Source organism: Lepidochelys kempii, chromosome 10 (assembly GCF_965140285.1).
Source record: "Lepidochelys kempii isolate rLepKem1 chromosome 10, rLepKem1.hap1, whole genome shotgun sequence".
Taxonomy (NCBI): domain Eukaryota; kingdom Metazoa; phylum Chordata; order Testudines; family Cheloniidae; genus Lepidochelys; species Lepidochelys kempii.
Window position 1 is genome coordinate 12742201 of NC_136389.1, and position 23462 is coordinate 12765662.

At 49.5% G+C, this 23462-nt stretch overlaps 1 protein-coding gene across 1 annotated transcript; it reads left to right on the forward strand.

The window, feature by feature from the left end:
* The first annotated feature begins 1083 nt into the window (after positions 1-1083).
* Positions 1084-23053, forward strand: TMEM184A (transmembrane protein 184A). The gene is made up of 10 exons (XM_073362023.2): positions 1084-1164; positions 7149-7345; positions 12109-12366; positions 13824-13989; positions 15752-15842; positions 15936-16011; positions 17059-17150; positions 18169-18338; positions 18504-18701; positions 21052-23053. Exons 3-10 carry the CDS (start codon positions 12109-12111, stop codon positions 21300-21302), a joined length of 1302 nt encoding a protein of 433 aa, XP_073218124.1. The 5' UTR covers positions 1084-1164; positions 7149-7345; the 3' UTR covers positions 21303-23053.
* Positions 23054-23462: the final 409 nt, after the last annotated feature.

A 23462-nucleotide genomic window follows, 5' to 3' on the forward strand; every position in this document is an offset into this window, starting at 1 on the left:
GGAGAGTATCAGTTCTAATTGCCTAAAAGCTAAAAGGGTCAACCAACATCGGTATTAAAAGATGCTGTTTGTCACCACATCTGGACCTTTGCAGGCAGACTGGGAAGCTGGAAGCCAACTGGCTGGTCCTTAAAGTGGCAGTCAGTTAAGCTGGTATTTTACTGTTTCCCTACAGGTTTTAAGTTGGAGACAGGTGATGGGTGTGAAAGAATCCATCAGGGCTTTATGCACCACTGTGACTCAAAGGCAGGTGTGTGCCCCAATAAACAGCAAATGCCCTGGCCCTTTCTGCAAGGCAAGCTATCTGCTTGTCATACCATTCCCTGCAAGGGCCAAGAATTGTGCTTCTGCAAACCCTGAACAAATTACAACTTTTCCAAACCATATTGCCACGCCTACAGAGTGAAGATTGGGTTTATTCGCTGGCCCCTGTGCAAGTGGCATTCCGTGTGGTTTCCTAGGTAGTAGCCAGAGCCAGGCGCGATTTGGTAGCTATCATGCACTGATCTACTAGGAGATCCCCAACTGTTGCAAAATACGGTAGGCGAGCATGGGAACAACGACGGGGCATCCTTGGGAGGGGTTGCTGGGTGTAGTATCCGTGGGGCAGGGCAGGGATTATGATTGCCTAGGTGTTTGGAGGGGAGGAGCTCTGAGCCAGGAGTGAAATCGAACAGCAGGGAACAGTGGCAGAGTGAAATGTAAGTTCTGCAACTCTTTAAATGGAGGCTGGAAATCAAACCTGCCTTGTCTGCTATCAAGGGATCCAGGCACGATCAGCGGGGCGCCGAAGGAGGGGGGAACGAGTAGCGATAACCGGGGGGGGCTCTGTCTCAGTATGGGGCAAGGCAGGCGGGAGCCCGGCCAGGATCTGTGCGCGGCACAGGAGTTTCTGGAGGGCTGTAGGCACTGTGGGAGCGGAGCTGGAGGAGAGACCTATGAACTCCCCCGAAAGTGCCACGAAGAGGAGAAGCTGCGCCGGCGGAGAGAGGGCGGTGACCGGACCCGGGGGGAGGAGTCTCCGGGGGAAGGCAGGTGGAGGTGCCGGGGAGGGAGGCGCTCAGTGGGATGGGGTGGCAGGTGCCAAGGGACCCTGCAGGGCGAGTCCGAAGAGCATCGGTTCCCGGAGCAAGGCGCGGGGCGGGCGCGCTGGGGCTCAGGCGGGTAAGTGGAGGCGGCCGGGCTCAGGGGGAGCCCTGGGCCGGCGGGTCCCTTGCCCCCTCCCGGATCTAGCGCGCATGGGGGTGTGGGGGGAAGCGCTGCTCCAAGATAGTGCAGGCTGGCAGGGGCTGCGGAGCGCTATTGAAAGGGGGGGACACAGATTTCGTCCCCCCCGACCAGCGCCTGACTCTCCTCTTCCTCTCTCGGGGCCCTCCCCTAGCAGCCTGGCCCCTGAGCCCCAAAGCCGAGTGAGCAGCGTCCTGAGCTGGGACAGAGGACCCCTCAGGTGTGTGTGGACCAGCCAGAAAGTGGTTGGGCCATGGCAGGGGTGGACCCCCTGGCTCTGTGGCCGAGGGGTGGGGGCCTGTGTGCAGTCTGGCCTGAGCTGGGTGCCTCTGGGGCCTGGAAACTAACCACCTGGGGGATGCAGGGAGCAGGTACCCTGGCAGCAGAGAACTTCCATCCTGACGTGCAGCGCTCTCCAGCTCCTCAACCAGGGCTGCATGCAGCTCCACCAATGCCCCTGGGTCTGGACCTGCAGCCATCCCCCGTGGCCAGTGCTGGCCCCTCCTGCAGCTCCGACAATGCCCCTGGGTCCAGACCTGCACCCAGCCCCTATGTCCAGTGCTGACCCCTCCCACAGGTCCGCCAATGCCCCTTGCTTCTAATCTGCAGCAACCTTCTCCACAGCTCCATTGCAGGGCCCCTCATACAGATCTGTCAGGGATGCCTATGCCTGGCCTGCAGTTCCCACCCAGCTCTACGATGCACCCAGTCCTGAGAGCTGGCTTCCTTTTGGATGATGATCCCTGTGGCTGAGATGACTTTGCCTCTGCAGTCAGCACTTTGGGGAAGACAAGCCCCTAAATTCTTATGCCATTCACCAGTCAGGCATGGGATCTGTTTAGGGATGAAGATGTCATGGGCTGCCCTGAAAATGATGGCAGAGACTAGCATAGAAACCCAGCTAACTCGACCTGTCTCCTAAGAGGAAAGATCAGTGCTTCTGCTGGTGACTGGCTTGACAGGAGCTTTCCAATCCTATCCTATAGCAAATATAGGCTTGGGGTAGGGCACATCTAGTGCTTCACTTACATTGGTGTTTGTCTAGTAGTAGGTTAAAGGGCACTTCCTTCTAGGTCATGTGACTGCAGTGTAGCAAGACTGAGGCAGGTGAATGGCATGTTCTTTTTCATCAGTGGAAAGTGTCTGCTTTGTTCTGTGGGAAGTAGGACTGGTTTTTCTCCATTCAGTGGTAGGATACTTTGTAAAAACTGCCTGCTTGAGCAAGGAACAGCTTAGTTGCTCGATGCTTATTGATGGGAGTTCTGTTATCCTTCCCAACTCTGAAGGGTGCAATTAAGGTGCAAGCTGCAGGCATGAGTAATATCCTGCCTTGATAAGCTGTATTCCATGTAGACTTCATTTTAATGTACAGTATAAAAGAGATTGAAATTTCAAAGCTGAAACTCAGTTGCACTGACTCATCAGAACCAGAAGGCATCTATGGGGAGACTTTGAATAACATGTCGTGCTTTCTTTCCGAGGGTCTCAAACCCTAACTTTGCCTCACAGCAGCTTGGTGAGGTAGGTGAAACCTGTATTATAATCATCTTACAGATGATCCAGGCCATGTGAGTTAGAAGCAGAGCTGGGAACAGAACTCACAAATCCTGGCTCACAATCCCATGTTCAAGATACTAGACCACACTTCAAGGAGACCTTCCCCGTTAGGATTAAGAGAAAGTTCTGTCCTTGGGTCACCCCTGTAAATGAAGCTATCTGTATTTTGGATTTGTTTATTCTGGGATGAGTTAGCTGCTGTGTGATATTAGTTGTGATTGAACACTGGGGTATGCAGTATTATGGTCTACTGCTCTCCATAAAGTGGTGGTTTACACTGAAGGAATTTTTGATTCAGTGTGACACAAGGACTCCTCGTTGTTTTTGCTGATACAGACTAACGCGGCTACCGCTCTGAAACCTATAGCTTGACATGTTTAAGCTCTGGCCTCCATTAGATGTGGGCTTTAATATGATCTGTCAAGGGTATGAGTTGCTTAGTTGCTGTATCAATTCGCCTCTTCCCAAACTCTCCCGCTGTTCTGTGTTCTGTTTTGGAAGCAAATGGGTCTTTAGCTGCTTGGAAATGACCAGTTACCCAGCACAGCTGGTATCTAATTACATTCCAGAGCTGGGAATTCTAATTCGGCACTATGCAGAGGTTTTTGTTTTTAATGAGTGTTGTTATAAACTGTTAATTAAGTCCTACAACAGCAGTAATCTCAGCAGGATTGAAGGCTGTGTAATCATAGCTATTCCTGACTGTCGCTCCTACTCCTTTTCAGCCTGGGCTAGGAAAGCTAATAAAACCTATTGATAACAACATTTTCCATCAGCTGGCTAAGATCAAAGCCAGAGAGCAGCTGATGTGCCAGTGTGCAGCTGCTAAGATTAGGCAATTTGGCCTAAACCTTCTGCCCAAGGCATTTGATTGGGCCTCTAGCTGTGTGGTACAAGTTGTGGGTAGGGAGGAGTCATATCCTAACAGGGCAGCCAGAGGGGTTCAGTTCCAAACAGTTTTGTGGGGGGAGAATAGAGAAAGGGCCAAGAAGTGATGTATGCTTTGTGGGGTGGTAGAGAAACGATTCCTGTTAAAGAGGGAGAGCAGGAATCTACAATAGGCTCCAATGAGGGCTGAATACAAGGGAGAGTTGGCCTGATGCCTCAGGGGCACATACTACTATCTCCACAGAGCTCAGCTCATGCTCCACAGCCGGTGGCACTAAATATCACATTGCCATTTCAGCCGGTTGTTGGATGAAACGTCTGAGGCAGGGGGCCTCCTGTGGCTTCCATTTGGCTCCATGGCCTGGTCCGGCCTTCAGGTTAGGAAAGAAAAGTTGGAAGTGAGTGAATGGAACTAAGAACCTGACACAGTGGGTGAAGATGGGGGCTGGCCTACGGTGATGGAGTTGGGACTAGAGGCCCGTCTGCTTTGGAGATTTGCCCTGACCCAAGCAATGGATAGCGAGGCACCCAGGGGGTTGCTTCAGTGCAGGCTCCCAGGGCAGACGAAAAGCTGCCACTTGCACTTGGGTATGTCAGTCCTGAGGCGCAGTCTGCTAATTGTGTCAAATCAGTTGTGGGGTGTGTGCTGATGGTTAGTAGGATGAGACCAAACACATTTTACTTATAACCGAAACTAACCCCAAAGGGTTGAAAAGGCCACTGGCATTTATAAAAAGAAAAGGAGTACTTGTGGCACCTTAGAGACTAACAAAACTGGCATTTATGTAGGCCTTAATTGTTTTACCGATGCTGGGTGCTGGAGCCTCTGAAAGTGTGATTCTGCTCTAATGACAGGTTTCAGAGTAACAGCCGTGTTAGTCTGTATCCGCAAAAAGAAAAGGAGGACTTGTGGCACCTTAGAGACTAACCAATTTATTTGAGCATGAGCTTTCGTGAGCTACAGCTCACTTCATCGGATATTCTCTGTGTGTATATAAAGTCTGCTGCAGTTTCCACAGTATGCATCCGATGAAGTGAGCTGTAGCTCACGAAAGCTCATGCTCAAATAAATTGGTTAGTCTCTAAGGTGCCACAAGTCCTCCTTTTCATTCTGCTCTAAGTATCTCTTAAAATGGAAGGGGGGGGAGGTTCCCATTGTTGTCACGTGTCAATGATTCCAAATCTTTTTTTCTCATCTTATGAGTGAAAAGTGCCTCCTTCACCTCCCCTCCCCCAATCCCTTCACTACCAGCCCAATGAACCCAAGATCTGACAGTCTTACCCAGATCACTTTGACATCTGGCAGGCTGGGTTCTTTCCTTCTCACCCATTCTTGCCCGTGATGCAGATAATACAGGTCCAGTTCTGCTCCGTTACTCCTCTGCAGCCATGCTTCACGTATGCACCTGTAACGAAGACTAATTGGGGCAGCGGAAGTCGCAAAGGTGTGAGCGCAGGATGTGATCTGCATAATGTTTGTTAAAGGAGGTGATTCATGAGCAGGAAATAACCCAGCTGGACTGCCTGGGCCTTGGATGAGTTTGTGATACTGGCTGTTGGAAAAATACCTCCTTCCTCTTGTAAAGTGATCAGATTTGATTGAGATACAAGTATGGAGCCCCTCCAGGCCATTTTGAGAGTTGTTTTTCAGAGTAGAACCACATCTGGAGTTTGGCACGCTTCAGTCAGAGCTTTTTTTTTGTCCATGTGTTAATTGCCCTGATACCTACAGCTTTGCCTCCCAAATGTTCTTGGGCATTTGGAGGATTGGGAGGGCATGTTGTGTTGTCTTGGGGCCTGACAGCAACATTTTCCTTTCCTATTTTCTTAAGAGTGTCTTGTTCTGTTTTGTCTCTTCTCCAGGCCACTCATGATGCTATTCCTTCCCTGCTTTCTGGGGAGATGCATCTCTCTTGAATAATTTTGTTATCAGAGTGAGTCATCTTGGCTTTTAATAAGAAGCCTCAGAAGTTTTTCTCACCCTCCCTAGGAGTCTGATGAGCCATGATGGAAGGCGCACCCAAGTGCTCTGTGTTATGGTGCTCTTCAGATTGAACTGTAGAACTCTCTGCATTTGTACAGCCCTGTATGAGTGCCCCATCATCAATTGGGAAGGAGTCTATTATCCTGAAAGGTCTCTGAGCCAAAGCCAATGGGAAGACTCCCACTGACTTCAGTTGGCTCTGGATCAATAAAGAGCAGAATCCAAGAAGCTGAGTGTTTGGAGAGCAGGCAGGAAGGTGGAGGCCCAGATTCTCAAAAGTATTTAGACTCCTACCTTCCATTGATTTCAATGGAAGGTAGAGCCTAAATACCTTGAGGATCTGGGCCAAAGTGCTTAGGGTCAGTTGGCCGTGAAGGTGGCTTCCTGTTTAGTTTTGGAGAGTTGAGGGGTTTTTCCCCCCTCTGAGTGTGCGACTCAGTGACCAAAATCAAAACGCCATAGAGCTGCCCTGGGACTCTCGACCGGTGTGCAGTTTTCAAATAAATAGGCAGAAACTCAGCAGTACAACTGGTGGAGCAGGAGCTCTCTGTGTCTCAAGACTGCTTTTAGCATCCTTACGTGCCTGGCAAAGCTCTCAAGACCGTGCTTGGTGGAGTTCAGGCTGTCCATTCAGATTCCCAGCAGGCGTTGGGTTGTGAAATGGTTTTGCATCCCGTATGGCCTTCCTGTCTCAGACGTGTGTTCACATAAAGGGGTGGGAGCTGTTCCTGAGCTGCTTAGGGGAGAGAATCTGTGTAGACTGCCATTCTTGCTCTGTATTTGTACCGCGCTTAGCACGCTGGGGTCCTGGCCCTTGAATGGGGCTCCTAGGTACTACAATACAGTCCATAAATCACAGCCTTAATGGGCAAGTCTTCTGGGTCGAGATATCTACAGTGCATCTCCTGCTTTGACTCACTGCAGATAGAAGAAACAGGACTAGATAGTAATATGGCTCTCTTGCTTCCTGTGTCATCACAACCTGCTGGCTATACCAATGCCTCATAGATTAGGTGCTAAGGCTTTCCCACCCCGTGGTGGAATATTGTCTGCATTTGGATTGCTTCATAAAACTGCTTCACTCCTTCCCAGAGGACGCAGGAGGGGTTGGACCCAGCCTGGCCGCCACCAGCTGTCCAAGCACTAACGCACAGCTACTGTACCAGGCTGTTCCAGGGCTGATCACAAAGCAAATAAGGAAGGGCATAGCTATTAAAAACCAAACAAAATCTTGACTCCCTCCTCCACATTTCCACCAATCCCGTGCTATCTGTGCCATCCTGTTAATGTTTATATGGCTGGGTCTCTGGTGTATCAGTTTGTCCAAAGGACAGCTCCCTGCTCTCCCTTGAATCTGGGGGCTAGAAATGAGCTGTGAATCCAACAATGTTTTTGTTACACAGAGAAAGCTGGCAGTCAGGTGACTGCTTGGTAACTCGATCTTCTCCTTCACTCCACCTGTCTTTTTCTTTCTCTTCTTTCCCTCTCCCAGGTACAGATGTTCTGGGGGTGAACTATGAGCCCTTGTCAACGTGAGTGGCAACACCGCCTGCAATTGGGACCTCTCCACTTACATGTAAACTCTTCTCACCCAGCCCTTCCCCTGTCAATGGTGGGGGAAGAGATATTTTTAGTCACTGGTGCATGTGGCTGTTGGCTTGACACCATCTGAATTTCCTTTCCTGCAAGGTAGGAATTGTGCGGGGAGTGGAAAAGGAGGTTGCGTGGAGAATTCTTTCTTTTATCATTATTTAAATAGTTATTAATAGCAGGGATCAACCTCTAACACGGATCTTTCCTCCCACAAGCCTGTAGGAGTTTTGGCAAACAAAACTTCTGGGTTAGCTTCAGGGAGATGCAGCTAATGGGGAAAAAGGAGAAATCTATTAGTTTATCCATTTATGGGAGAAACTTGTTAAAGACTCTTTTTAAATCTAAGTGTTGTTAAACTATTTGGATTCCTGGAATACAAGGTGCTGCACAAGCAGTTTAGCTGAAGAAATGAAAGGCCAAAGATGGCAGCTGGGGTGTCTGGAGGCCTTTGGGTCTGAGGCCGTGCATCAAAAGAAGTGTATTGTGAGGTCGGTCCTCTCTGTGCCAAGACATGGGGGACGTGGTGCCTAGAACATGCTGACGGTTGTTTGCTCTGGAAATACTTTGTTCTTTGCCTTTATGAGGTCTGGCTTGGGAAGGGGAACCCTACCAGACACTGACCTGACTCTGTTGTGGTGATTGGTGGTGGTGGAGATTTTCTAAAGGGCTGCTGTGCCCCAGCTAGGTTGCAGGACTCTAGTCTTGAGAGATTTCTGCTATGCTCCAGGGTTGGCAAAATAGAATTTTTACATACATCCCAAAGTGCTTGATGAGCTATGAGATGCAGCCCCACTGAAATGCAGCTGGCTCTGGGTTGGAGGACATTGGCTGGTGCATGGTACACTGACCACACAGCTAGGTACAACAGCTATTTTAAGTGTTAAAAATGAGACCTGAATTCCAGTTTGATCGTGGATACATAGACACAATGGGAATTGCAGCCAAGGGCAGAATCAAGGTGCCCTTTGTGTCTTAGAACCATAGTGGAATGAGGCCACCTTGCTTTCCCTGAGGATTTTTTATGTGTCACCTGGCCCTGAGGCTGCTGTCTTGAAACCATCTGAGATGGGCAGAGATTGAACAGAGAGCCCATGTCGGCTCCCTGATCTTCTATGCCCTCAGAATCTTGCGGGAAATGGTGGGTAATTTGCCAGAGATTCCTGTTCTTATATCCTACCATTAAATGGTTGTAGCTTTTATTCTTGCTTGGCTTGTGGCTCTGGGAGCCATGGGCGGTGCCAGTCCTCTGGCTTCTAGGGTAGCACCAGTGTTCACTCCTGGTGCTAGACCACCGAGGAGAAGGGAGCCAAAATTTCAGGCAGCCACAAGTCTTTCATGCTGCTAGTCCATTCCCAAGGCAATGGTGATGTGTGCACAGCGTGTCAGCAGGAATTTCTTCCTGGGCAATTGGTGCCTTGATGATTTATCGGCAAGGTTCTACCTCTGTCTCTGAGTGGAAAAGGGTTTGAGGTTCTATTGATTGACTGAGACCGGTCATTGCTCCCTCCCTTAAATCGCTGAGCCTGACTGGCAAGGGAAATGGATCATAGGGGACCCTGAGCAGCAGGTCAGAGACTTTTTTCCTTCCCTAACGTGTGACAAGCCCCTACCAGGACAGCACAGGGAAGAGTAGGAGGAAAGACCAGGAAGTGTGTGCATGAAGCAGAGATGGACAGACAGGGAACAAAGCTGACTCTGTGTACAGGAGGCTCCGCTCCTGAAGGTGGTTCTACTGAGCTCATGTGGGGTTTTGGGCATCATCCCCAGTAGAAGCGAAGAAGCAGATGATGTAGTGATTGGTTGGTTTTTAAAAAGAAAAGGAGGACTTGTGGCACCTTAGAGACTAACCAATTTATTTGACCATAAGCTTTCATGAGCTACAGCTCACTTCTTTGGATGCATAAAGTGGAAAATACAGTGAGGAGATTTATATACACACAGACCATGAAAAAATACACATTGTAAGGAGAGTGAACACTTAAGATGAGCTATTACCAGCAGGAGAGTGGGGTGCGGGGAGAGAAAACCTTTTGAAGTGATAATCAAGGTGGGCCATTCCAGCACATTTCCAGGAGTTAACAAGAATGTCTGAGGAACAGTGGGGGGGGGGGGGAGAGGAATAAACAAGTATAATACTTAGTATAATGACTCAACCACTCCCAGTCTCTCTTCAAGCCTAAGTTAATTGTATCCAATTTGCAAATTAATTCCAATTCAGCAGTCTCTCGTTGGAGTCTGTTTTTTGAAGTTTTTTTGTTGAAGGATAGTCACTTTGAGATCAGAAATCGAGTGACCAGAGAGATTGAAGTGTTCTCCGACTGGTTCATGAATGTTATAATTCTTGACATCTGATTTGTGTCCATTTATTCTTTTACGTAGAGACTGTCCAGTTTGCCCAATGTACATGGCAGAGGAGCATTGCTGGCACATGATGGCATATATCACATTGGTAGATGTGCAGGTGAACGAGCCTCTGATAGTGTGGCTGATGTGATTAGGCCCTATGATGGTGTCCTCTGAATAGATATGTGGGCACAGTTGGCAACAGGCTTTGTTGCAAGGATAGGTTCCTGGGTTAGTGGTTCTGTTGTGTGGTGTGTGGTTGCTGGTGAGTATTTGCTTCAGGTTGGGGGGCTGTCTGTAAGCAAGGACTGGCCTGTCTCCCAAGATTTGTGAGAGTGATGGGTCGTCCTTCAGGATAGGTTGTAGATCCTTGATAATGCGTTGGAGAGGTTTTAGTTGGGGGTTGAAGGTGATGGCTAGTGGCGTTCTGTCATTTTCTTTGTTGGGCCTGTCCTGTAGTAGGTGACTTCTGGGTACTCTTCTGGCTCTGTCAATCTGTTTCCTCACTTCAGCAGGTGGGTATTGTAGTTGTAAGAATGCTTGATAGAGATCTTGTAGGTGTTTGTCTCTGTCTGAAGTGTTGGAACAAATGCGGTTATATCGTAGAGCTTGGCTGTAGACAATGGATCGTGTGGTGTGGTCTGGGTGAAAGCTGGAGGCATGTAGGTAGGAATAGCGGTCAGTAGGTTTCCGGTATAGGGTGGTGTTTATGTGACCATCGTTTATTCGCACTGTAGTGTCCAGGAAGTGGATCTCTTGTGTGGACTGGTCCAGGCTGAGGTTGATGGTGGGATGGAAATTGTTGAAATCATGGTGGAATTCCTCAAGGGCTTCTTTTCCATGGGTCCAGATGATGAAGATGTCATCAATGTAGCGCAAGTAGAGTAGGGGCATTAGGGGACGAGAGCTGAGGAAGCGTTGTTCTAAAAATATAAAAATGTTGGCATACCGTGGGGCCATGTGGGTACCCATAGCAGTGCCGCTGATTTGAAGGTATATGTTGTCCCCAAATGTGAAATAGTTGTGGGTGAGGACAAAGTCACAAAGTTCAGCCACCAGGTTTGCCGTGACATTATCAGGGATAGTGTTCCTGACGGCTTGTAGTCCATCCTTGTGTGGAATGTTGGTGTAGAGGGCTTCTACATCCATAGCGGCCAGGATGGTGTTTTCAGGAAGATCACCGATGGATTGTAGTTTCCTCAGGAAGTCAGTGGTGTCTCGAAGATAGCTGGGAGTGCTGGTAGCGTATTCTATCTGCTACCCAAGATCCATAAACCTGGAAATCCTGGGTGTCCCATCATCTCAGGCATTGGCACCCTGACAGCAGGATTGTCTGGCTATGTAGACTCCCTCCTCAGGCCCTATGCTACCAGCACTCCCAGCTATCTTCGAGACACTACTGACTTCCTGAGGAAACTACAGTCCATCGGTAATCTTCCTGAAAACACCATCCTGGCCACTACAGAATTGGAATTAATTTGCAAATTGGATACAATTAACTTAGGCTTGAAGAGAGACTGGGAGTGGTTGAGTCATTATACTAATTATTATACTTGTTTATTCCTCCCCCTCCCCCCTACCCACTGTTCCTCAGACATTCTTGTTAACTCCTGCAAATGTGCTGGAAATGGCCCACCTTGATTATCACTTCAAAAGGTTTTCTCTCCCCGCACCCCACTCTCCTGCTGGTAATAGCTCATCTTAAGTGTTCACTCTCCTTACAATGTGTATTTTTTCATGGTCTGTGTGTATATAAATCTCCTCACTGTATTTTCCACTTTATGCATCCGAAGAAGTGAGCTGTAGCTCACGAAAGCTTATGCTCAAATAAATTGATTAGTCTCTAAGGTGCCACAAGTACTCCTTTTCTTTTTGCGAATACAGACTAACACGGCTGCTACTCTGAAACCTGTTGGTTTTTAAGAGACTCTTGAGTGATGGTGGGTGACCTTCCCTATTGGATAAGAACCCAAAAGCTACTGCTTCTTTGGGCTATGTGGCCTGTGCAATGGGCCTGGCAGTCTGATGGGAACCAGTTTTCTTGCAAGAGCCCTATGATGCCCATGAGAGTCTGGCTAGAAGTACCCAGGGAACTGCCTTGTGCGCAATATTTACTCCTTCCTGTGGGCAGAGCCCAGGAAAGAGGCTTCCAGAGTTTCTTGTGCATTTCAGTAAATCCCTGCTTCAAGAGGAAGGCTACTGGGAAAAGGTTCTAATGTTAGCCGAGACCTTGATCTGACAAAGGATGTCGGGAATAAAAATATCTATTCATCTGCCCCCTCTGCTGAGTATTTCCCTTTGTGCTTCCCCTGCTGTTTTCCTCTCTCCTGTCCTTGTGCTTCCCCACCCCTTGCTCCCCCAGCCCCTCTGTGCTCAGTTCATACTGACTCCTGGTACTCCTCCTCCTCCTGCTGCTCACTGCTCTACCTTTGCTCATTGCCCCCCTCTCTGTCTGCTGCTTTGTTCTCTAACAGCCTTCCTCGTTGTATTTACATTTGCTCTCTCCTCTCTGCCAGATGAGCAATACCACACACACCAGCATGTCCGCTCCCACCGAGGGTGGTGTAGGCGTGACCAGCATGGCTGGCAGCACGCTGCAGACCAGGATCATCCCTCTGACAGACTCCAGCCATCTCTCCCCTAAAGACGACTCCCTGCTCAGGACCCTCCAGAACTACTCCCAAGATGGCCAGCAAATTTTCCTGACCACTTCGGCAGCGCAGGTGATCTCCGGAATCTTTGTGTGGTCGGCACTGATTCTCACTATCCACCAGGTAAAGGCAGGGCTCTGCAGGGAGAGGGGTGTTCCCCTGGACCTGGGTGTGTGCACACGTGGGGGTGGGGGAGGTAGGGCAAGGGGAGCTGCTCGGGACCTCAACTGAATCTCAGGATTCTTGAATGCCTCCATGCCTGAGCTAGTTACAGACTATTTCCTTGTCTCTAACTGCTTCCCTTACTTCCAGCGAAGCATCTCCGTCTCCTGGCTATGGCCTCCCACCTTCTATAGTGTCTACAGCAGGTGCCTCTGCCAATTTCAGACCAGCACGTTACAGGGAGGGATGAGTCCAGCCTTTTCAAACCTAACAGCTTGGTAGAGCAGACTTTGTCCTTCAGCTCCCCTGAGCGGCTGCCTGCATGGCCTTCCTCGCTGTGTTTATCTGAAGTGCCTACCCCAGAGGGAAGCTGTAACAGTTCCTAGAGTATCAGCGGTTCTGAGGTTAAGGGAGTGTCCTCCATTCTCCTTTCTGGGGAGCCTGGATTTCCTAATGTCCCCATTCCCCACTTAACAACACGTGACACCTGCTGTCTGAGGCCATGTGTCCTCTGGGGGTTTAACTGAAATATTTGTCCCCAGAGCCCAATTCTCGGTATGTAGGTGTAAATCTGGAGTAACTCCACTGAAATCAGTAGAATTACTGCAGATTTACACTGGTGTGGCTGAAAGCAGAATGTGGCCCAGCGTTAGTATTTGTATGGCAGTTAATTCCTGGGCCAAGTGGTGCAGTGGGGTAGACACACTGACTCTTCACCCCGCAGACCCAAATTTAAAATTGATTGGGGTCACAAATGAAATGAGTTATTTGATCTCAGCCCACTTGTTTCGTGGTGTGGAATTCCCCTTCCCCCCGGATCAGCAAAGTTCTTGTACTCTTGGTAATTGCTGCTTAGGAGTCCCAAGCTGAAATAGTAGGAGATGTGCTCCAACCCTCATCTTCTATATTCTGTGTGACAGGTCAGGTTTGCATTGGCGAAGCTGTAGAGGAACTGGGACTGGAATAGCAGGGTGCTTGCTGGTAGGACTGAGGTGTGGGCAGTACTTTGTGTGGAGATTTTGTGCCTCTAGCCAATGGGATTAATCCTCCCACACTTACACTTGCTCCCTGAAGGAATGCTAGTCTCTGATTTCCTCTGCATAATGTCTTGGCAGCATGTGTTTTGTGCTTCCTGCAGGTTGCAAGGACCATGTGGTGGCGGGTGGAGTCTGGCAGGGTATCTGGTTGGATTCTGATTCAGGCGTCAAGAGATCTCACTGTAGATCTGTTTCAGGGAGCAAGAAGTGGGCAGGAGGGAGATGAAGACTGGAAAACCACATAGGGACGCTCCTTTCTGCACCCACAAAGCAGAGGCCTGATGGCCTGTTGCCACGTCTGCTTCTCGGCTTCTCTTCGGCAGGTATCTCTTATGGGCCTAATGTCACTACATTGCCCGGATTGTCTCTCCCTTTCCCCAGATCTACATGCACCTGAGGAACTACACTATTCCTAACGAGCAGCGCTATATTATCCGCATCCTCTTCATTGTGCCTATCTACGCCTTTGACTCCTGGCTCAGCCTCCTCCTCATTGGAAGTCACCAGTTTTATGTGTACTTCAACTCTGTGCGTGACTGCTATGAAGGTGGGCAAGGCGGGGTGGCATCTGTGGTAGAGGTTGGGAGGAGAATGGTGCAGGAGGAACCTGTGATGGAGGGCACAAGGGTTTTGTTTGTCTCTCCCCTCTAGTGGAAGCTAGGCAAGATGGCACATCAGCGTGACTTGGCATCTCCCCCTCCGCCCCACCCACAAATCAGATCACAGTGTTTCAGGGTCCAAGAGGGAACCCAGGGAGAGTTTTCAGGTTGCCTGATAGTAACTCTTGAGTTTGTTGTCATAGAGACCAATGGAAACGATCAACACCCACTCCTCTCCCTGTCACCAAAGCTGGTGCTGAATGGAGATGGGCCCCTAAGCTGCAGTGATGCACTGGAGAAGGCTCTTGCGAGTCAGGGTGGGGAGATGAAGGTTCCTGGGAGCCCCTGGTAAAATTCCATACCAAACTGAAGGGGAGGGTTGAGGTGACTACTTACCTCTGGAGTTCCACTTGGGGCAGCTAGCAGTACCTTGCCAGAGATGGCTAAGTACAAAACGGAATAAAACGGCCATAGGCTCCATTATCCCTGTGGCTCAAATACTTCTGAAGAACAGAATTTTCGTCTCTGGATTGTGCCAGAGTTTCATCAAACGGCAAATATTTCCAATCCTTTTCCAAGGGTGGATACTGCCAGCTGCCTCTCCCTTCACATCAAATCCCAGAGGTCAGACTCCCTGCTATGCAATCAATACGCTCAGAATATGTCAGGAGCAAAGTCTGTGTTTCCAGCAGTTTAATAGATGTTTGCCTGGGGGTGGGAGGGCACTGCCTCCCTCTTCGGTGATCAGTTTCAACAGGACTATACCGTGCAGTCCCTCCCAGGCTAGCTGACTGCCTGATTAGATGAGCTGCTAGGGTCTTTCTCATCTGCAACCTCTGAGAGACCCAGTCACGCTGCATGTGCTTGTTAGCTGGCTGGCTGTGCTAGGGGAGGGGGTTTGAAGTTTTTAAGTTGCTTGGCTCACCGGGAGTGGTTTATGTTAAATGGTACTGCTGGACTTACGGGCTTTGGGAGTTTTGTGTATGATGATTTAAATACAACGGCACCCGGTGTCAATGAACAGACACCATCTTTTAGCATTTGCATGCATCTAAATGAAATCAAATCCCAGGCGGAGAGAGCCCAGTGGGAGTCCAGCCAGGGAGCAAAAAGGCCTATGAACAGGGACCCATCACACCTCGCAGAGCTCTAACTTGTCTGCAGGCTCAGGAACACAGCACTGTCTATCCACATTGTATCGGGACGGAAATTTTTTTTTTTTAATGCAACCATTTGTGGCAGAAATGCAATATTTGTAAAATGAAGGTTTGAGTCCTTGAGAAATGGATGGACTCAGCCAAGAAGTAGGTGACACTGGGTCATTTTGAGCCCTAAGCCCACTGGAGTTTAAGTTGTTGGTTGGTTGACACCATTGCATTTTATACTGTTTGGAGTAAGAGTCTGAAGGTGAAAGGGGAAAAATACCAAATTGGGTTTGTTAATGAAACTTAATTCAACTAGCTCCAAGCTGCCAAGGAAATGAGCTGATTACAGGTCAGACCAGTCCAGGAAGCTCCACCCACAGAGCTCTCCCACTGCGATTGTTACATCGTCAGGAGGAGACGGGGGAGTTTGTTCTCAGAAGGCAGGACACGGTTAACTACCAGAAAGCAGCTAATAATACTAATGTGTAGCATGTACGTAGCCCTTCCATGAGTACCTCCCTGCCTCGTCAATCCACTGCTCACATGCCCATCTTTGTCTTGTCAGCATTTGTAATCTACAGCTTCCTGAGCCTCTGCTTTGAGTACCTGGGAGGGGAGAGCACCATCATGTCTGAGATCCGGGGGAAGCCCATCGCGTAAGTCAGAGTCCCTATCCCGTTCTTTGGCCCCCTTCACTGGCTTTCTCTCTAGGGCCAACATCACCAATTCTCATTGTGTTCTGATTCTAGGTCCAGTTGTCTTTATGGGACCTGCTGTCTGCAAGGAATGTCCTATTCCATTGGGTTCCTCAGATTCTGCAAGCAGGTTGGTCTCTGGCCTGGACTGTTTAGCTCATATTACGTAGATTAAGGCTAAACGAGAGCCCTGGTCCATCAAATTGTAGGGGTCTTTCTGGGAAGGCTGTTCTTCGCTGCCGCCTTCTGGAGGCGTTCATGCTTCCCTCCTGCACCTGAGTTTTTGAATTTTCGTCCAAAGTGAGGCAGCGCACCCAGCCCATTAGGCACCGAGCCAGCAGCAATCAGCTGTGCTTGGTGTCATCTGCTCTGCCTCTTGACTCATTGCTGAGTCAGGGTCCCCTCCCACTGGGGTGCCTAGATCCTGTTTTAGTCCTCCCAGGCTCCTTTAGCTATTGGTACTGATTACCCAAGGTGCCTACCACCAGGCAAGTTTTGGCACATATCTGTGCGGGTGCTGCCCTAGGCTGGAGGGAGGGTAACTTCAGTTATCAGTTATGTATCCTAAATGGGTTTGCTGCTATTCACGACAATCCCATGGGGCTACAGCCCTGCTTCCTTACTGTGCTGCTCATGAATGAGCCCAGGGGGAAGCTCCTGGGGGTTTGATGAGGGGCAGGCTTTAGTTGATAGGACTGGATTTCTTGGCACAGGAAGGCCACAGAGAGACCTGGCAGGTGGGGGAGATGATTGGTTGGGTTGGAGCACTTCACTGGGATGCCAGGGAAGGCTGATGCATGTGGGGGAAGGGATCCAGCCAGTAAGGTGCACTGTGGCTGCAGACATGCCACTTGCTAAGGGCTGGTCTATTTCACTCCATATCACTGGCCACCCTTGCTAGTGGTGTAAGTGTTTGCTCCCTATCTGAAGAGAGGGAGGAATCTCTCTCTTCTTCTTTCTCCCCAAATGTCAGAGCTCCTTGCCCTCCATCCTGGGAGTGGCGGGGACCAGTACACACTCAGTTCCTTTCTCTTGGGGTCAGGTGGAGTGGGACTGTGCGTACTGCGGTCCCAGCAGCTCTTGGGAGAACAGCAAGTACCTCCGGTGGGAGTGTGGTGGGATCTCTCTCGAACACAGAGCTGGAAATAGCACGGTGTCTTTTTCTCTCTTGCTGCAGGCGACGCTGCAGTTCTGTATTGTGAAGCCCCTGGTGGCGATCCTCACCATTGTCCTGCAGGCATTCGGGAAATACCACGATGGTGACTTCAAGTGAGAATGCGAGGGCGATGGGACAGCCCATTGCCCCTGGGCTGAGATGGCTGCATCAGTCCTCTCCTCTAAGAATAGGCAAAGGCATTTCCCCTCCCCCTCCCAAATCCCCAGGGCACTCTTTGTCAAAGGGGGCTGCTCTGGGAGTGGTGGGGACAAGAAAACCAGATATGGGGAAATTAAATGCTCTTCCTTGGGGCTGCTGGATCAGCACCGTACTGTACTGGGGACCCCCTCTCCGCTCTTCCATTGCACTCTTCCTAGCACAGCGAATGCTCAAGGGGGTTGCAGTCTATGGAAATCTTAACTCCCAGGAGCAACAGGGCCCAGACAAGCCTTGGAATGGGGAGAGATGGGCTGTTGCCCTTTCCTGTGCGTGAACTTGAAATGGTATGTCCAAGAGCTCTAAGCCCTGTGATGGTAACCATGGCCATGGGTTGTGGGGGGGCGTGTACTGAGGTGAGGAGGGCTTTGCCTGCCTTCCATAGATGTGCAGTAGGGGGCGAGGCCTCGGAATCAAGGGAAGATTTTTATGCTGTTAATCCAGATACACAAACCTGGGCCTCTCGCACACTTCTTTTAACTCCAGGGCTAGACTGTGGCTGGTTTCCACCCACTGTATTTGTTCTAGCTGTGCACTTTAATTTTTGGACCAAGATCTTTCTGGGCCTTTAACCTCCCATCCTGCTACCAAGGAGCCCTTAGCCTAGTGAGCCACCATGGTAGCAATTTCCTGTGTTTCTGTATGCTACTTGTGACCCAGCCAAGCACAGCCCTTTGCAATAGGGCTGCAGGTGCCTTTATCCGAAGTGTGGAGGAGATGCTGCAGCTGGAGAGAATCAGTTCCAGTATGTAACACTCCCTCATGATCTGGTTCTCTGTAGGCTCCGGGTAGCCTCTGTGTCACAGATGAGGAGTGGCTGCAGCTTGTCCCATGTAGGTTCCTGGCGACCTGCCAGTGTGATCTGTGATTTGGGCATAGTTCCAGCAGCCCAGCTCAGTAACTCCCTCTCTTCAGCATTCACAGTGGATACCTCTACATCACCATCATCTACAACTTCTCTGTCAGCATGGCCCTGTACGCGCTCTTCCTCTTCTACTTTGCCACCCTGGAGCTCCTGCGCCCCTTTGAGCCAGTCCTCAAATTCCTCACCATCAAGGCCATCATCTTCCTCTCCTTCTGGCAAGGTGGGTCCTAGGGCTTGGGGTCTCCAGGAGGACGGCCCTTCTTCTCTCCCAGCACCTGATCACTCCACCCAATGAGTTGGGAGGCAGCAGAAGGACCCATGGTAGCTGTACAATCTACTGGACGCCCTGAACCAGAACTCACCCCCTTTCTGCGTCTCTTTACAGGGATGCTGCTGGCCATCCTGGAGAAGTGTGGGGTGATCCCTGAAGTCCAAATCATTGATGGGAAGGAGGTGGGAGCTGGGACGGTAGCTGCCGGCTACCAGAACTTCATAATCTGCATTGAGATGCTATTTGCCGCCATTGCTCTGCGCTATGCCTTTACCTGCCAGGTATACAGAGAGAAGAAGGAAAACTCAACAGGTAACTGAAGCCATCTTCTCTACACTCGAGGGGCCCCAGGCACATAAGCAATGAGGGGATCCTGTTCTCAGTTGAACAGTAAAGAGCCTTAAAAGCTACTTGGCTCTCTGCTGTTAAATCCTGCCTTTAGGCTCTTTTCCCCATGATGCCTTCAGGCAGTGCTAATGGCTGGGAAGAGCCCTCTCAGGAGGGATTGCTGGGACAGAGGATTGTTAATATTACGGATAATGTTGTCAGGAAACACCCGGTGTCAAAAAGGATTCAGATTCATCAAGTTGTGCATGAAGCTGACCTCTTGAAATGTGTCATGGAGTCCCTCTCCCATTCCCTCCCACTGCTTGTTGTCCTGGCTTCTTGCCTTGAATTAGGCTGCCTGCTCTTGTGTTATGAAGACATGGCTGCTGCTCACAATGGAGCCCTGATATGGAGGGTGGCCCCTGGGTGCTGCTGTAATAATGGTGACAGTTGTTCTCTGTAATAGCATCCCTTTTTATAAGGGATATTTCAACCAAGCTGGTGGGCTATCTCCTGCCAAGCCCCAAACTCCACTTTAAATCCCATGACTGGCCTCTGTCTCCAGAGATGGGAATGTTGCAGTTACTACACTGGGTGCCCATGGGAACAGGGAAGCCTTGTGTTGCTCCAGTAAGGACCGGCATTGCTGCTCAAGGAGCAGCATAGCCTCAGAAGACTTCCCATCCAGCCTTTGCTGCTGGTCCAGGGCCTCTGTGCCCTGGGGTCCTGTGGTGTAGGTGGCAGTGGTTTCAAGGAGTTGGACTCTTTATAAGGGGGAGGTATCTGGCTGGTCCTTGGTGTGCTCTGTGGCCTTGGGTCCTTTACAAACTCCAAAGGCCGAATGTGCAAGAGAGTGAAAAGGGGGGGGGGGGAGATGGGGAAGGGGCTAGTTTGGCCTCTTGTTCCTCTCCCCCCAGGAATGGCAAACAAAACCCTTCACCTAAATGGTGCTGTGGGATGGGCATCCTGCAGGGATGGCTTCCTATCTTCCTAGGAAACTTAGAGAAAGATTTACTCTGCTCAGAGCATCCTCTTCTGTCACTGGCTATTGACCTGCCTATGATCTCTGGGAAGAGCAGAGTCAGAGCAGTTGGCTTGGTGTGGGCAGCATGCAAGGAGATGGATTTTATCCTTTTGTTGGAAGAGGTGTTTCACCCTTTGTATCTGGACCGTGCTGTATCTCTACATGCTGCCCACCTGCTACCTTCCACATAGGCTGTACTTGCATAGGCAGCAGTTCTGCGGAAAAGGACCTAGGGGTGACAGTGGACGAGAAGCTGGATATGAGTCAGCAGTGTGCTCTTGTTGCCAAGAAGGCCAATGGCATTTTGGGATGTATAAGTAGGGGCAAAGCGAGCAGATCGAGGGACGTGATCGTTCCCCTCTATTCGACATTGGTGAGGCCTCATCTGGAGTACTGTGTCCAATTTTGGGCCCCACACTACAAGAAGGATGTGGATAAATTGGAGAGAGTCCAGCGAAGGGCAACAAAAATGATTAGGGGTCTAGAACACATGACTTATGAGGAGAGGCTGAGGGAGCTGGGATTGTTTAGCCTGCAGAAGAGAAGAATGAGGGGGAATTTGATAGCTGCTTTCAACTACCTGAAAGCGGGTTCCAAAGAGGATGGCTCTAGACTGTTCTCAATGGTAGCAGATGACAGAACGAGGAGTAATGGTCTCAAGTTGCAATGGGGGAGGTTTAGATTGGATATTAGGAAAAACTTTTTCACTGAGAGGGTGGTGAAACACTGGAATGCGTTACCTAGGGAGGTGGTAGAATCTCCTTCCTTAGAGGTTTTTAAGGTCAGGCTTGACAAAGCCCTGGCTGGGATGATTTAACTGGGAATTGGTCCTGCTTTGAGCAGGGGGTTGGACTAGATGACCTTCTGGGGTCCCTTCCAACCCTGATATTCTATGATTCTATGCTCATGGCTTGAAGAAAAGCACCAAGCTTTCATTTTTTGCTAGGATTGGAGTATAGAAGGGATATCTCGGTCCACATTTCTAGTTGTCCATTTAACAATGACACAGAACTTTTCACCTGTGGATGGATTTAGATGGCAATGGATTTAACCCTTTCTGTTGCACATTACCCACTCACTCATCTCCAATTCTACGAGGGCATATCAAACTGTAACCACTCAAAAATCAAACGTGTCCAGTGTGCTTTGATTGCTGCACGTTGGGACTCATTTCCTGTTGGCCAGAAGTTTTATTACATCGCTAGGCTCAGGACCTCTATGTCTGGTCCCTCCTGCCCTCCCATCTCCCTTGCCTAGCGAGGCACTTCCTTTTAAAAGTGGATCACTCATAACAAGTCTCTCTGCTTTCAGCAAACGTGGCCCCAATGCAGAGCATCTCTAGCGGGCTGAAGGAGACAATGAGCCCGCAGGACATTGTCCAGGATGCTATCCACAACTTCTCCCCCACATACCAGCAATACACTCAGCAGTCCATGCAGGAGGCGGAGACAAAAGCTCCTGGGCAGATTGGGCACACGGCACCCCAAGCTGATGGGCAAAATAGGAAAAGAAGCAAAACCATTGAGAAGAGAGTGCTGATGCTCTCAGACGATGACCTGTAGGTGAGAGCTGAGAGGACAGCGGCCCGGGCAATGTTTAAAACCGCATTGTCCCTGCAATCTGACTGGAGCCAAAAGAGAGCAACAGATCTCGACCAGAGAAGCCAAGACCAGCTGCTGTTTTGGAAGGAAAGAAGCAAGAACCAGAGAGGGGTAGGATGCTGAACTGTGCTTGACTTCTGCTGTCCTGTCCCTGCTGATGTTGGAGATTTGGTTCTTCTCTATTCCCATTAGGCCCCTGTACTTTTGTCGTTCAGTGGTTCCTGTCCACCAACCTGCCCCACTGCCCGTGTTCTGACGCACGACAAGCATCTGTATCGGTGCTGTGGGAATGATGTGACAGGAAGCAACCAGGACTCCTGAGAGTTCCTACGAGTGCTGCAAGATGGAGGCTGGAGTCCAGCTCGTCCTCTCACCGATGAACAAGGGCAAGGTGGGGAAGAGAACTGCTCTGCGTACCATGACTCTGCTCTAGTGACTCTTGGCCTAAGTAAAAAGACTAACGGCTCTCAAGCCCCCGGGGAGAAGAGCAGACTGGGAAGTCAGCTGCACATCTCCTCCTGCTCTGACATTTTGAAAGTTACCAAAGTTTATTTTGGTTAAAACTTGGGGGAATCTCAGGAGTCTTGTAGGAAAGGGAGGGAGGGAGAATGAATGAGCTATTTTCTGGTACCTACCTGCCTAAAATTTAATAATCCCCAAGGAAGAGGCTAAAATGAAATTCAACGGCTGCCACCTGTCCTGCTTCTGGGAGGGGGAAACCTCTTTATTTGTGTCTTAAAAGGACTATGATCCACTTGGAGTGGATCAAAAATGAAATGGATTCCAATGGGTGTATTAAATTGCTTTTCAGGGAATTGAACTGTCACAACTGTGACTGGCAGGGTTAGGAATTCACTTACTGGAAATGATACTTCTTGAAAACATTTGCTATTAAGCTCCCCTCCTTAAATTTAAGAAATAGCTTTATTTTAATGCCTACACTTGGCTTCATCGAGACTGGAGAGAACCAGAACTATTTACAAAAATTAAATACCACAGACCCATCTGTGGGAAGTGTGCGTGCAAACCCCTGCCCAGATCTGCCCTACTGGGGTTACACTGATCACATACCAATCTATTGTTAGGGTCACATGGGCACCTTTATAAAAGAGGCCATGTCCTCTCTGTGAACAGAGGTGGGAACCTAAATGACAGAGTGGCTCTGTTCTAGGATAGTTGTGGAGTGAAATATAAATAGGCCTGTGTCCTCTTGCTGTTGACCTGCACAATGCCATTTGTGGGAGACAAATGTCCTAACATGGGATCAGCTGGATTAATTCCCCTCTGCTGAACAGCAGCAGATAGCGCACCTCATTCTGTGAACCTTCCTATAACATCCCACCAGACCTGTATTTTAGATCTTTGAAGACAACCGTACTAATTTCAGTCTATACTCCCACTCTCCTACCAGAATGACTGCTGGAAACTCATTTGGTGTTGGCATCGCTTTGTCTTACTTCATGGGGGGGAAGGGGACAGTTTGTGTGTGTCTTAAAAGGACCTCTAGTGCCTCAAATTGCTGCCATGTAATAAATGTACAGTTAACGCTTATGGTTCGGTTTAGAAGTGGACCCTTTTTAAAAAAAAAATCTTGACATTTCCCCAGCTCTGAGATCCCTTGAGCCTGAGAAGTGGAAATTGTAACTTAACAATCCTGCATTTTACTATTTATAAGGTTCTTGTTTTTCCTAATAAATGGATGTTTCTATTACCACTCCAGTGAGTGCTTCATTTGGCAAAGCCTTGTTACCCATCTGGCGGGGAGGGTCTCTGATGTGATCCAGCAGCTCTCTGCCATCCAACACTGACGCTCATAAATTCAGAAGCATCGCATTGGCCTCTAGACACTATGGCAACTGGGGCACTAGGAATGCCTGCGTGGACAAAATGTATCATGATGCCCTGGCTCTGATGGGGAGTCCTCCCATCTCGCTGGCTTTCACATCACCTCTTCCAGGCTGGAAGAACACAGTGCTCTCCTCTGCATCCCTTCTACCTCCTTTCTTGTGCTCTGGAGTTGTCAGAGAGGTTACACCCAACCTCAAACTGGGCTGAGCAGCGTTCGGCAGCAGTGATCGGACAGTAGTAAACAGAGTTGATCAGAGAAGCTTCCCCGTCTCG